The sequence below is a fragment of the Podarcis pityusensis genome (genome assembly GCF_964106645.2).
Source record: "Podarcis pityusensis genome assembly, chromosome: 1".
Classification (NCBI taxonomy): domain Eukaryota; kingdom Metazoa; phylum Chordata; class Lepidosauria; order Squamata; family Lacertidae; genus Podarcis; species Podarcis pityusensis.
The window spans coordinates 22,328,926-22,344,477 of record NC_138028.1 but is presented as its reverse complement, the minus strand read 5'-3'; the positions used below and the strand labels follow the sequence as shown (position 1 = coordinate 22,344,477).

Here is a 15,552-nt window from a genome sequence, read left to right as displayed (position 1 = left end):
GGGCCCCTTGCTCTTCCCTTTTGCTTGGGCAGCAGGATAGCTCAGTTGGTTAGAGCAGGGTGCTGAGAATGCCAAGGTTGCAGGTTTGATCCCCATATGGGACAGCTGCATATTCCTGCATTGCAGGGGGTTGGGAGAGATGATCCTCTTCCAACTCCACAATTCTATGATTCTCTCACCTTGCTTAAACTTGGCTGCAGATGCACACTCCATCACTAGCATGACAAGCGGCAGGTGCAAATATAGTACGGTAAGATTAAACAAAGATACACACATCTATGGTTTACTGGCATGTAAATGCTAAAAGCACATTTCATGTAACAGTTCTCTCTCCCTCTCTGCGTTGATAGAATATCTATCTTCAGATTACTTATAGAAGATAGTAAGAACTAGCCCAAATATACAATTGACGTTCTTCTAGAAAATGCACATCACACCTCAAATCATTTGTACACAGATTTTACCTGTCAATGGGATATCCTGTTTCACAGACGTTGACCAAAGCATACAGTTGTCTCAGAGCATATTCATACTGAAAAACAGAAACAAGCAGGAGAATTACACCTTTCCCCCACTCAACGCATAATCCTAAGGGAGGCAGCCGTTCATCTGAGGGCTGTAGTCCCTTTCAGTGGGGAGAGGGAAGTAATGGCTATGGATGAAGCTGAAGTCTGTGGGGGTGAAACCAGAGCAAGAGATGGGTAGGGGCATGGCTTCTCTCCCCCTCCCCTTCATTCCCACCCAGTTTGCTGTCAGGGGAGGTCAGACCACTCTTGCCAGAGGCACTGACGGCTCACTCACAGAAGTAAAGCAACTGATCAGATAAACTATCCCTCTCAAGACAACCAAGATATCTTGATGCAAGCTCCTCCCAGAGAGAGATGCAGCAGTTAGCCCAGTCTACTCATCACCTTGCTTGGCTCCAAGTCTGAAGAGACTTACCACAGGGGAGGCATGCCAGTTGAAGCAATGGCTCTTGAAGTGACGCACTGAGGCCTCGTAACAGTCGTAATTCGTGAGGCTCATCCTCTCCGATAGGAGATGCTCTGTGTGCTCACCGGAAAGCGTTATGAAGGATATAATCTTGCGCATGGCATTCTGGATTTGCTCTTTAGCCTGTGGAGGAAGAGACAAGAGTAACTCTTTTGTTTTCTAGAACACAGCTCCTTAGTGCCCTCTAGGCAACTGCGGCTCTAACAGAAGCCTCCTGTTCTTACACGGCTTTTGCGGGGGAGGGGAAGGGAAGGGTCAAACCAAAGAAGTCTGCTAGCCACAACCACCATGTCCATTTGCCTTTTGAACATCTCATTTCTGGTCACATAACTCAGACCTGGAAGTTATCACAGAAGTCTCGGCTGTGACATTCTTAATACAAGAACTGAAAGCATCTTAGGATGCATTTCGCATCTTGCTGTGCTCAGGTGACCACTGGGGGAAATCACAGCACATCCCCACCACTCATGTGGGGGGAAACATGTCTCTTCTGTTCACGCTGGAACAGATGGTTCCCGCAGTCTGCTGTGAAAGCACCTTTTCTGGGGACTGTGCAAGCAAATCATACTGAAAAAGGAAGCTTGGGAAGTTCCAGTTTGAAAACAAAAAACCTCCAAGCTAGTTGGCAGCCTGTTGAGGTGCTTCTCAGATCATGAGACAGTATCATGGACAACATAGACAGCAAGTATTTCGTACCGCAGCATGCTGACCAACTCTCAAAAACTGCTACCAGTAGGCAACGCTGAAATCGTCCTCGCTCAAAAGTTCACCACCAAAATTTGCAGAAGAGGTATTTTAAGGAAGCAACCCCCCCCCCCCAACCCTTGCACGTGCAAAGCAAGAGCACTCAAGCAGATCAGCGCTGAGTATAGTGCTCAGGGGCATATCCTGTCTGTTTGTGTAGGACCAAAGGTGAAATATTTCAGAAGCTCTGCAAATGCCATCTTGGTAGTAACAATCAGCTCGTATAAGTTTATATTTTTAATATAGGCCGATCAGCTTGCTTTGATGTTATCTGCATGCTTGGGGTGCTGGTCTCTGAGCCCAGGAAAGGAAAATATCTGTAAGATTTGGGTATTTGCCACCTATGCCCTTATCTGGTCAGGTGAAGCGATGGGAAGCCCTGGCCCAAGTGACGTATGCTGCTTTGTGTATAAAGAACATATGAATATGTTTGCTTGGGCATGGAGAAGCCATCTCCTTGTTGCGGTGTCCGTCCCATGTCTGCAAAGGCTGCGAGACCTGACAGGCTGATTTGCTGCAATTCTACACCTTTCTTTCATAAAGCACTAGAATGGATCACTCAGATGTTTTCGACATCCTTTTTTTTGGGGTATCCCTGCATCAACCACTGCACAGAGCCCTCCCTCCTTTGGGCTGGTGATTCAGAACATTGTTCTATCAAATGAAGTACGACACGAATGAGCAGCATTCGCATGGGTGCAGTGAGCTCCTACTTCTGACCCTGCCACACTGTTGATAATATTGCGCCCCTCTCGGCTCTTACCTCCAGGTGTCTCTTCATCTCTCCTAGAATCGCCTTGGCCTCAGCCGCGTCGTTTGTGGCCATCAGTTTGCGCTTCATGATCGCAAGGGGGACGTCGGGGCTGGGGGTGAGGTCATAGCGACTCACGGGGGGCAACGAAATGGGGGCGCTGGAGGCGCTTCTTGTGCCCTGGAACTGCGCCACTTTCATGTGAGCGATGGACTGCAAGGGGGGGAAAGAGAAGAAGAAAAAGACACCCTCCACTTTAATGGGACGGACGCATTTTTTGGGAAACAGCACTGCTTTCAAAAGCTTGCAATTGCTTGAAAACCTGGAGGGGACTGGTATTCTCTGTTGATTGGTTTGTTCTTCCAGCAGCCCCTGAGACAAGATGGGCAAGTTTCCTAAGGCTACCTGGTGGATTGAAAGCAAGGATCTGAGCTAGGTCCTCTCGCATCTGTCTCTAGGCACTGTTAACGCACCCAATAAAACACCTCGAATGGAGAGGCCATGGAGGAATTAAGCTGCGCTTCGAGAGCAGCTGTGATTTTATAAGCAAGTGATTTACAGAGGCCTGAATGTACAAGCTGTATCCAAAGTATCCATACTTGGCGATGCACTGGGAGCCAGAGTGGGGTAATGGTTAAGAGTGTTGGACTAGGATCTGGGAGACCCAGCTTCGAATCCCTATTTTGTCATGAAGCTCACTGGGTGACCTCGGGCCAGTTACCGTCTCTTAGCCTAACCTACCTCACAGGGTTGTTGTGAGGAGGAAAATCATGTGAGATCCTTGGAAGATAAAGGTGGCATATAACCGTAACAAACAGTAATAATACTCAAGAGTAGACCTATTTGCCTCACGACACTACAATTCCCGAGAGTTCTCTGGAAAGAGGGATTTGACTGTTAAACTGTAGCTGTGAGAGGAATGAAGGTTTCCTACCAACTCTCAGGAGCCTTAACAAACTACATTTCCCAGGATTCTTTGGGCTAAAGTTGGATGCAACCTTGAGAAGCTACCTTATACCAGGTTAAACTGCTTTGTCATCTAGCCCAGTATTGTCTACCTACTCTGACTGGCAGAAGCTCTCCAGGGTCCCAGGGCATGTGTTACCCAGGGTGATGCCAGGGACTGGATCTGGGACCTATTGCATGCAAAACGTATGTGCTTTACCACAGGGATACAGGACCCTTCTGCAATTTGAAATTGGCTGAAAACACAGAGGGCTGGAGAAACCAGGAGTCGTCTCAGCTCTGGAAGGAGAGCATGTTGCAAAACTGGAGGGAAAAGGGGAAAGAGGAAGCAGCCATGGCCTGGATAGTTGGTCTTGCAGCATTAAGACACAGGTTGACTGCTGAAGCAGGGCAGGGTTGGGCCTTTAAGCCTCCCGAGTAGGAATTGAGCCTGGGGCCTTTAGCAAACTACTGAGCTCCTTGAGAGGATGAACAGAGGACAAGTGTAAGGAACAAATTGCACAACACAAGCCCTCTAAAGTAGGGTTGCTGTAGGATGCAACAGTACAGAGTGATGGATTAGGAAATCCTGGGTTTAAATCCTTGCTCAGTTGTGAAGTACACCAGGAGACCTTGGGCAATCACTTTACCTACTTCACAAGGCTGTTGTGTTAAAGTGGGGGGGGGGGAATGGAGGGAAGGAAGGAACCATGTATGCAACTCCCCCCCCCCAACTCTTGGGAGTAGGGTAAGGAAAGTAAGAAATAAAGGTTCTGTTCCCCCATTTGTTTCTGCTTTTTCCAGTTTCAAGATTTAGGATGCAGACTGGAAGGTCCGGTTCAAAATAGCTATGATTTGGCGTACAGTCATACCGTGGGTTACAGACGCTTCAGGTTGCGTTTTTTCGGGTTATGGACCGCCGAAGCCTGGAAGTACCGGAACGGGTTACTTCCGGGTTTCGGCGGTCGCGCATGTGCAAAGCGCTAAATTGCGCAGAAGCGCCGAATCACAACCCGCACGTGAGCAGACGCGCCATTGTGGGTTGCAAATGTGCATCCTGCACGGATCACGTTAGCAACCCAAGCATCCACTGTATTGTTAGAGTGCTTGACCGGAAGGTGGGAGACCTACTTGGCAATGAAGCTCACCGGGTGACCTGAGGCTGGATGCAGTCTCTCAGCCTAACCTACCTCACAGGGGTTGTTGCAGTATTACAGACAAAGCCACACAAAACACACTGTCCGCAATTGCCCATCTGAGACCAAACACTCACCAAGTTTCCATACTGCATCACATGGCTGGTGTTTGTATGCTTCTTTACCAACAGAAACTGCTTGTGCAGAGTTTCTTTCTTCAAATCCTCCTGCAGACCAAAAAAAAAGGCATAGAGAGAAAAAGAAAGAAAAGTTGCACATGATTCAGCTATTTACATACCAACGCAATTGAAAAGGTTTTACTTCCCTTTCGGGAAAGAGGAAAGCTAAAAAAAAGAGAGAGAGAGAGACGACAACGAAGCAATTGCTGACCAAGTTCCTAATGCGACTGTGCAATCAGAAAACTTGAAACGGTACTTCAACAGACCTCCCATCGTGAATCATTAGTTCTTAGTCAGTTAGGAAGTCTGCAAGGAATGACTGGGCATCGAGAACTATGAAACAAATAGTACTATGGATTTATTCAGTCTGCAAGTTTGAATGCCATTTGATTGTATTTTTGTTCAACAGTTTGTGATGCTTTCATGACAGGTTTGCGGAAAGTTCTTTTTTCAAATTTATACATTTTCAAATTTATACATTTCACTGATTTTACAATCATTTTTACATTTCAAAACCTGACTTCCTTCCCCCCACTCCTTAAATTTATTTTTAACATTTTCTACATATCCAATTTAACTTAATTTATTCATTTATTCCTCTTCTTTAAATATATACTGTTATGAAACTGTGGATTATAATAATCCTGCCAATGCTTTTATCTGTTTGGTTTATGGAAATAGTTCTAATAATAGTAATAGTTTTGATAAATACAAGTTATCTGTGCCCTTTTCAGCCATTTGCAGCCTATATCTGCCCTGCAGTTAGTTAGAAACACAACAGTCCACAATGGCAATGCATACAACCTCTTGTTGAATCTAGTATTTGCTGGACTGATGTCCCCTGCATCAATCCTCCCACCAATAGTCATCTTAGGCCAGTGGTGTCCAAACTTTTTTCAAAGTGGGCCAGATTTGATGAAGTGAAGGGCTGTGGGGGCCAACCCAAGTTTTGGACCTTTTTTATGAGTGAAGTTGTTGATCTTAAACCGACCAGTGGGCCAGATTAGGCCCCTGAAACAGACTTTGGACATGCCTGACAGGCCATCTTAGCCCTTTCCCCAGCACACCTGCTGTCTGAAGAGCAGAGGGTACCAACTGGGGGGAGAGGGGGAAGACTTCTTAACTTAGAGCAATTGACTCTTGAATCTATTGGTGTTGGGATATTGAGAAATGCAAAGGAGCCGTCATTAAACCCTGGCACCTCTGGAGATTCCCAGGAGAGCACTGTGACGTTAACATGAGAGTGCTGGAGGTGAAATAGTTAAGCAAGTTCCCCAATCAGAACCCAGGGGGGTGGAGTCAGTGGGACTATAAAACCAGCTCTGGGAGGGGCGAAGGGAGGAGTTCGTTGGGAGTTGGATGGTTGGTTGGAGTTGGAGTGAATTGGGATAGAGTCTGTGGGTAGGTTGAGTTAGTGTAGCGAAATAAGCTGAGTCAGGAACAGTTAGGAGCTAGGAAGACAAGTAAATATCTGAGAGGTGGTTTAGTGAGTGAGAGCAGGTAGCGGAAGTTATAGGTCTGGATAGGCACCCCATGATCGTAATTGACCGATACCGTTTATGAAGCCACACACTTGTTAAACTGCAATAAATAAACGGAAGTTTATGTTCCAATTTAACCCTGACTGGACTCAGTATTGTACCAGGTAGGGCCTGGGTGGTGGCAGTGAGAAATAAAGTGGTGGCACAGGGATCAATAGATGGTGAAACGTCCGGGGACCCTGTGTGATCGCCACAAGCACCACCAACATCATGGGTGGAGTTGCCCCCAGAGGCTGAGGCAGCAAATTCAAGCTTGCACAGGTGTCGAAAGCTTGTGGCTTGTAGACTCAAGATAACGTCATCACTTCTAGGTGACATCTACAACGCCCAGGCCTTTAGACGCTGCTAAATCCTCTGTGCAGGATGCAAGTATGTGGATCTAGAGATGTACCTCTTGTGAGTCAGTTCCCTGCTTGAAAGAGGATGTCTCTACTAGTAAGCAGGAAGCCACCTTCCTACTTAGATGTGGCTGGTAATACTGGGGTGCACAATGGAAAGCTTGTACTAGACATGTATCAAGTCAGCTTAGAGAAAACACTCCCGAGAATACACTGCCTTTGGTTCTCCTACTCTAAAAGGGCCCATTGTGGCTCTTGGTGGTAAACAAAACTGCACTAAATAAAGCATTTAAAAAACAAAACAAATCAAGATCCGTAATGTCAGATGAAAGAAAAAGCAAGTTACTGGATCTTGGGGACTCACCACATCGGAATCTTCCATCCAATTGACACTGTACCAGTCACCAAGGTAGGTTTGCCTCTTGTCATCAAAATAACACGCATAAGACGATTCGCTAGGATTAGCGGCAGTCGTGGCGTAAACTGCAAGGCAAATGGAGGGGGCACTATTTACTTGCTTCCCCACAGCCGGCACATGGCTGCCGTATGCGCTTGTCCGAGTGATCTAAACCCAGCTGAAATTAAGAACTTTGGTTTTAAGCTGATTTTAGACACATTTGCTCCAATCCAGAGCTCTGCGAACATTCAAAAGCCTTCCCCTAAAAGTGATGAAGAATGAATGGGAAAGCTTTCACACATATAGCTCCACACATGGAACTATGCAACCCTTCAGAGGGATGCCAATTATGTGCCAGCTGGAATGGTTGGCGAGCAAAGCAGCGACTGGGTAGAGGAAAAGTAAAAGCTCTCAATATTTAAACTCCCATCCTCAAGGCCCCCATGTTGTTCTGCTACAACCTCCATAATCCCCATTGGAGTCTCATCTGAGCACCCAAGGTTGGTGTAGATCAGTGCAGTGAACTTCCAGACCCCTCCAAGCTTCGCCAGATGGCAGAGCCACTGCAGTCAAGCCAAGCCTAACCTGTGCTATACCCAATGTCATGCACAGGAAGTCAGGTGTGGGGCAGGCAAGGACCTGACTCTGCTGAAAGGCTTTCCAGGCACCGGCAATCAACTGCAAAGCCCTGTGATCCGCTGACTGTCAGCTGATCTCGTGAAGCCCCTTGCAAAGCAATCCAGAAGACCTCACAACTGCAAGACTAAAGGATCAGCAGAGCACCTTGAAAGGTGCTTTGCAGGCTGTTCAGTTAACTGTATAGTCTTGATTTCAAACCCTGCAGGCAAAAAAGGGGTCACCAGACCCCTGATGCTAGACGATTGACAGCTAGGCGGTTCTAGCCTCATGCTGAATTTGGCAAACAAAAGGGTGGGAGGTGATCCAATTTCCCACCCCTGGTGTAGATAAGACTTAAAAACCATATTTAACCCAAAGTGCAATAATGCTTCCACGTTTTCAATACCTCCCAATGAAGACGTTTTGAGTACAATCAGATGACTGGTCTCAGACCAGAACGCTGACTGTTCACTTACCATTGATATCATGAGGTAGATTTTTCATCATTGATCCAGATTCACATGCTTCAATGTAAAACACCATCTGCAATTTATGTTAAGAACTAGTGAGACACACTTCTAGATGTTTGGGTAAAGATCTGGTACCTGCTTTTCCTCCCAAGTATCCTTTCCCTTACCCATAAGCTCACTGACCCACGCTCCATCTCCATCAAATAGCGAAGATACTCTTTAATATTTGATTTGTAGATTATTACTACCCACCATGCCTCTAGACTAGAGGGGGAGGGAAACTGGCTTATTGTGATGTGCAAACCATACCAAGGTAATTAAATCTCAACTACTATCTGAAACCAGCCAGCTTCATCAAACACAGCTTGTTTCAACAGCTAACCATAGTTAGTTGAATGCAACACTAAGCAGTAGTTAATCTAACTCAGAAGCTTCCAATCTTCTAGCAAGCACTCACTAACCTTATCCACATAACGCTATTCAGAAATTAGCATCACATGCAAACTGGCCCTACCTTGCAAAAACCAACTTTCACTGAATTGTCCCTAAGTTCAACCCTGGATTTCTCTAGCATCCTTTCTTGCCTTTTTGAATAGCTGTGGTCATAACAGGTATAAAAAAAGGCGCCACCTTACTTCAACTCCACATTTACCAGAATTTGTTGGACCTTATACATGTTTCATATTCACTCAGAAGACGCACCTTCCAAGTTCAACAGAACTTACTTCCAGTTAATCAAGCAGAATTAAAATAATACTGCCTTAAAAAAACAAGTGTTTATTTTCACATTACCCTCCAGAGCAGAATGCATAGAAACCGGCTGAACATTATACACAAACTAGATACTCTGAAGGTAGGATGTGGCACAAAATGTTGGGTGGGGTTGTACCATTCCATCCCAGGTCAGGGTCTCCCGGCTGACCTGCCCAGTCTCACAACTGGGTGGAAGGAGGAATGGAATGAAGTCGTGGGATGAGGGAAAGATACATGGAAATCAAAGCCTGTAGAAAGAACTATTTCCTTTTCTGGAGAGGCCACTTCCTGGTTCACATAGGTTATTTCCTTTAGGGTGTTTTCCCACCTTAAGGTGTTTTTGAGAACCTGCAAACTTTGGGGTTAACCCATGCTGACTGATACTTCTCTTTCCAGCTCTGTAAGCTCAGAAAATTTGAACTGGTAAAGAGAAAGAGGACACTTCCCATTCCAGTTTCAGAACTGTATTACTCCAGGTATGCCAAGGCAAGATTCTCTCAATATGCAAGAAAAAGGTGGAAAAAGTCCAATAGGTTTTTATTAAAAAAAAAAAAAAAAAAAAGGAGAGGGGGAAAGCTTAATCATACCATCTTTCCACATACTTCTGTGTTATTGAGTTTAGGACTCTACTACAACATCCTTTCCAGTAACAATTAGCATTTAGAGCGGAAGAGTTCACAAAGCTGAGTCCTATGCAATTATAATGGCTGCTACTCTTAAAATTAAACAAACAAACAAACAAACAAACAAACAAACAAATAAATGTGGAAAATAGTCATTTTACCTTCTGGTATTTTTTGTGATGATACATATATGAAATGGTCTTGTTCAATTCTTCTACGTGAAGCTGTAAAACAAGGAGGTACCTGATCATATCCCACTGCTGTCCACTAAAGTAATAAGAAACACATCTAGCATACCATCAGGCATATGAAGCACTCCAAGTAAGTTATCAGTGATCTTTACAATAACCTTGCAAGGTGGGCTTGTATTGTCACAATTCCCATATTAACCCAAGGAGGCAGGGAAGGCCAAGAATTCAGCCCCTGCTCTACTGAAAACACTCACTGAGTGTCCTGTCAATGCATTCTCATGGCTGTTATATATTACCCAAAGTCCCAAAACAGCTCCTTTTCTAGCCTTCAATGAGTGAGAGAGAAGTCTGATACAATATACTGATACAATGCAGCCAAACTGTAGCTTGAGAAAACAAGTGTTTCTAGGCTTGCGAACTAAATCAGTGCTACTTAAGACAGGAAAAAAAATATTACGTACATCATCAGATGGAAAAGCCAGAAGTCCCGGGGCGCCATGATCAGTGAAATAGACAAATATGTGATCCCGAGGGCCACTGCAGAGAGAGAAAACCTTCTTAATTTCCAATCTTTTACTTAAATTCCAACTTGGTGTTAAAACTATATTGATGAAGAAATGACGGCATTCCATTCTCACGTCTTTCCAATTACCTTCGTAGTACTTTTCCCGATCCTTTATTCTTCACTGCTTCAGCATCACCTCTGAGCACAGCAAGGAAGTTTGCTGGTGTAACATCCTACAGGTTGGAAAGAGATTTGAAGCTGAAATGCAGCCAGCAACATTCCTTTTAAAATAAAAAAATAAAAAGTTGACTTCTGCGTGTTGGCTCCTATCCAGCAGAACTATGGCTTTCAAAGAGTGCTCTGGGGAACCTTGCATATATATATAAAAAAAAGCTCGCCAGCAACACACATCCACAGAACCCTGGAACTTTAGACTGGCTCTCAGTTCATGTGGGGAGACGGAGAGTGTTGGGATTTTGAATACGTGCAGCTTCACACAGAGTTGGCCGACAGCCAAGGCAATGTGAAGGAGTAAAATCTGCCTGGTGATACAGAGGCATGGAGACAGCTCCATGATTGGTCAAGCTCTCACGGGAATAATGATTTATGGCCTACTGACTGGAATGTGTTAGTCAGAGAGTAGGAGTTGGAGGCTTGAGAGTTGTGAGTCGGAGGAGAGAGCTAGTTAAAGATCTGTGTTCTGTTCTGTTCCTGTAAATAGTCCACTGTATATAATAAACACCTATAAGTACAAGTTACTGGTTCCTGCTTCGTCCATCCTGCCTGCAGCCAATTGCTTTTGTGAACTCTGCATATACTGTGCTAGGTCTGGCTAAGGTCCTGCAACAAGTCAGGAAGTTGCAAAACACCAATAGAGAGATCAAGCATGGTTGAATCATATACCCTGCACAACTGCACCCCTTATTATAGACAGTGTTTCCTCAGAGTCTCTGTGTACTGGCCCACTACTATGAATGGGGGCTGCTTTGTAGGGCAGATTATCCCCAGTAGCTGCACTAGGATGTGGGAGTAACTGGTTGGGCTGGAGTTTTAGGAAATTCAGTGAGTTAAAAAAATCTTATAGGCTAGTGTCAGCGACAGTGTCATCAAACATCATTAAGACTCCAATATCAGTATCGGTCTATAGTATCCCTTTAATAAACCAACCATCTTAGCTTAAAGTTCATCCTGCCTCTGCCACAACCTACTATACATGCTACTAGGATGCTTCGAAAGCATTCTGAGTAAATTGATGGCGGTGGGAAATGAAGGAAATACAGATAGCTAAACTTAATACAAGTGAGGCTGAGATAAGCGAGTATCCCCAACAGACTTGGAAAGCTAACCATGAATTATGAATTGATCTCTATGCCCATCAGCTGCAGAACTAAGAAGCAATTGCCTGGAAGACTTCCAAGACTTCAGGCTGCAATTCAAGGAGGGGGTGATCTGCCATGCAGGAGGGGGTTTGGATGCAGTGGATTTTGTGCTAGTGGACCGACAGTGTGCTTACAATTAACTAGTCTTGCTTCACTTGAAATATGTGGTTTACATTTAAATTGAAGCAAAGTCTCTAGGTTCTGGACAAAAGCATCCGAACTCAAGTGGCCCACTCTTCAGGTGGGTTAATAAAATCCTATTTCTTCGGGAAACTTGATATTCAAAGCTAGCAATGTTCCTAGGTTACCAAGCGAATAAATCTAGTTCCTACCTCTTTTACGTAGTCTTTTGGTATTCCTTTGTACACATCTGTACCATTGGGCCTGTTGATGATGATGCCTTTGGTTGGATTCCTGAAGCAAGGAAGTGGACAGGAAATGTTAAAAGTGGCAAAAAGTGAAGTGATTTCTTTTCCAAGTTGAGAAAACCTCTATAACATGCAGTAATGGGCTATTCCTGTCCAGACAGGGGCACAGCTGGGTCCACCAGCTGAAGCTGATGGAAGGCATTCCTTGCCACCAAACTGTGCTTCATGCAAACAATCCAGGATCAGGGATTTCCCTCTTTCTGTGGAAAACAGGAGACTAAACACTTGAGAAGTGTAGCAGCTGGCCCCCTTCTAACTATGAGTGAAGTCTCTCCTTCTGTGAGATGCTTTTGTTAGGTCTTGTAAAAGAGACACTAGATTAATTTACAGCAAGGGTAGGGAACCTGTAACCTTGCAGATGTTGTCGAACTACAACTCCCACCAACTCCTTGGGCCTTCAGGCCATGTGCGCCGGGAGCTGCAGTTCAGCAACAAATGAACCACAGGCCACAGGTCTCCCACTTCCGATACGCAGCAACAGCCCTGCACACAAAGTTCACTTTCCTGCCAAAATTCTGATACTTACTGCTCATTGAAGGCAATGTCGTCATACATCATCACAACGATTTGTTCATCTGGAATGCCATTCCGGTGCACAATTTGATAAGCATGGCAGGCATCAGCCTGAAAAGACACAGGGCAGTTTTATTTATTGGGTGATATTTAAATGTGTTACGGGAAACAGAAAAGTTGTAGCACTTGTCACTGGCCTCCAGTGGAAGCCTCTCTTTTCGCACAAAGAAATCTCCAGTTAAACCTGGGACAATCCACCCCAAAGCCCTCTTTCGTTACAATGCCGATAGGTTTATAAACCAAACCAACCTGTCGCACATTCAACTTGTGTGCAACCGCTTATATATGCGCGCTGCCAGGAAATAAATAAAAAATTTAAACAGCGAAAAGGCATGGAAAGGGCAAAAATGGCCCCCAAAGAGTGGGGAAACTGCAAAAATGGAGAGAAAAGAACAGGGAAAATGCTAGCAATCCCAGAAGCCTTTGCAACGGCAATCCCATGAATTTTTGAAAGAGGATTATTTTGAGATGGCACCTAAACGCAAGGCATCATCATCTTCCTTGGGTGCTGAGAAACCCAAGAAGCAGCAAGTGGTTTAGAGGGTGTTTGTAGGCTTTTTAAGATGGTGTTCCCCCACTATATGTGATTTCACATATACGCGTAGTACCCAGGAATGTAACACGCATGTAAGTGGGAAGTCACTTGTAGTTAAAATGAGGCAACGGAAAAACAGAGGCAGGTATTGGCACACTCAAAGGAACCACAAGATATGCAAAAATAGGGGAAACCCTAAGAGGGTCCCCCCCCCTTAATGTGGACAGAGATATTCTGTGACTACAGAATATGTAATGTTTGTTGTGGGGAAAACCTGAGGTGGAGAAAAGCCAAGCAGCTATAAAATAAAAGCTGGTTAGAGAAACTCAGCATGCCACAATCAAAGGCCCTGTCCATTTGATAACTTGATATTCTCACAAAAATCACTGCATTGCGGTAATTCCAAATAGGAATGGGGAGAAGGGGAAAAATTATGAACAGTAATGCTTTTACACTGCTTGGACAGCAAGATATTGAACAAAATAGATAAGCAATCTGTACAGAAAGGGTGGCAAATTGTGCCCCTTCCCCAAATGCTGTTGGACTGTATCTCCTATCGTCCTTAATCACCTGCAATGTGAGCAAGGGCTGATGGGAGTTGTAGTCCAACCTCTGAAGCACACCAGGCCCCTCACCCCTGCTATGCAGAAACAAGTCCTGCGTCATGTAGGCTTGCATATATGCCAAGAGAACAACTCTCATGACTTCAGCACGTTCTCGCTGTAGGATGCTATCTAGCGCCTGCAAAGGCCTCTTTATTTCCTTGCCCCTTTCTCCAAGACAGCCAAACACAGATGTTTTAAGTTTCATAATACCACTTTAAGAAATCACTTTCAAAATACTTCAAGCGTTAAGTAAACATTGAAGCCTTTTGCAAAAACCCACCACAATGTTTACCAATAACCTGTTTAAACTAGCAGAGATTCCTCCACACACACACACACACACACACACACACCCCAAGGCAAGACAGGACTGGATTCAGATTTAGCCATGGTTAAGAGTACAGTGGTGCCTGGCAAGACGAAATTAATCTGTTCCGCGAGTCTCTTCGTCTTGCGGTTTTTTCGTCTTGCGAAGCACGGCTATTAGCGGCTTAGCGGCTATTAGCGGCTTAGCGGCAATAAACGGCTTAGCGGCTTTAAGAAAAAGGAAACAAACTCGCAAGAACTCGCAAGACGTTTCGTCTTGCGAAGCAAGCCCATAGGGAAATTCATCTTGCGAAGCGACTCAAAAAACGCAAAACCCTTTCGTCTAGCGAGTTTTTCGTCTTGCGAGGCATTCGTCTTGCGGGGCACCACTGTAGACCTACTGAAACCAATGAGACTTAACAAATTTAAGTCACGTTGCTGTCAGGGGGTCTTGCTCTAACTACAAGTCTTATTCAATGACATATGGCCAAGTCAGGTAAGTGGATATAGAATCCCAGCCTGAATTTCTACAAAAAGGAGCTGGGCCATGAAAGGCAACAGACCACATTTGGGCTGAGGGTCTCTTTTATGATCTGTTTTTGCATCCTTTCCTACAAACGCTGCCATCCAAATCTGCAGCTTTCGTCTTAATGAAGACTTGCACACTTCTGCACTGAAGCTCAATCACAGACTGCCTAGGAGCATAGGGACCACAGGTTAAGAAACCCTACCCTGGGAAATTCAAACCTGGAACAAATCAAAGTTACTTAATTGTGCAAGAACCTACATCAGAGACACAGGCTGCTATTATAAGAAGTCTGTGACAAGCTTTCCTCACATGTCTGAATTTCAGTTCATAGTCCTTGCCTAAAGAATTTAGACTTCCTCCTCCTCCTCCCACACAGTGTTGTTCGATCCTCTACCTCTAACCACAACTGCCTCTCCCTGACCTGCTTGCAATTGAGGTTAGAGAGCTGAGTAGGGATTGCACAAGCTTTCCCACGTAGCTCTGTTTGTGCCAGCCTACTTCTGCACTATAGATGGGGAGGGAAGAAGTGTGCTAGACCTAAATGTCTGTGCAAAACTTTCAGGCTTGCAGGATTACGATGGCACAGAGAACCACAGCAGCCTACCAACACCACTTCAATAGAAAGAGTCCCCAGAATGCTAGGGTAAGCTTTTCGGACTGCAATATTTAGCAGATTAATCAGCTAGTTTAACAAGCTGGCAAGTAAACCGCCTGATGACTTAATCCCAGTCACTCTTATACTCAGCTCATGTGATGAATGTCCACACTTGAGGATTGCGCCATCGTTATGTGCTGACTTGCAAGTGTAAATATGACCTAGACACAATCTTCAAAATCACCAGACCATTCTTCCCCAGTAGACTCTAGTGACCCTACTTCTGCCTAGAGATGGGGAACCTGCAGCTTCCCCTTTTCTTGCTGGGACTCCAACTCCCATCAGCCCCAGCCAACATGGCCAACAGTCAGGGATGATGGAGGCTGAAGTCAAAATATTTTTGGAGGGCTCCAGCAAA

At 44.9% G+C, this 15,552-nt stretch overlaps 1 protein-coding gene across 1 annotated transcript in view; it reads right to left on the bottom strand.

Annotated features, from left to right (window-relative positions):
* LGMN (legumain) overlaps positions 1–15,552 on the bottom strand; it is a 31,335-nt gene that overhangs the window by 1,609 nt on the left and 14,174 nt on the right. The window contains exons 3-13 of the mRNA XM_080989576.1: positions 12,518–12,615; positions 11,896–11,977; positions 10,332–10,417; positions 10,141–10,216; positions 9,650–9,712; positions 8,119–8,185; positions 6,992–7,110; positions 4,707–4,796; positions 2,501–2,701; positions 943–1,116; positions 465–532 (exon numbers count right to left, since the gene is read on the bottom strand). Of these exons, the coding sequence (XP_080845702.1) occupies positions 465–532; positions 943–1,116; positions 2,501–2,701; positions 4,707–4,796; positions 6,992–7,110; positions 8,119–8,185; positions 9,650–9,712; positions 10,141–10,216; positions 10,332–10,417; positions 11,896–11,977; positions 12,518–12,615 (1,124 nt within the window). The remainder of the gene's footprint in view (positions 1–464; positions 533–942; positions 1,117–2,500; positions 2,702–4,706; positions 4,797–6,991; positions 7,111–8,118; positions 8,186–9,649; positions 9,713–10,140; positions 10,217–10,331; positions 10,418–11,895; positions 11,978–12,517; positions 12,616–15,552) is intronic.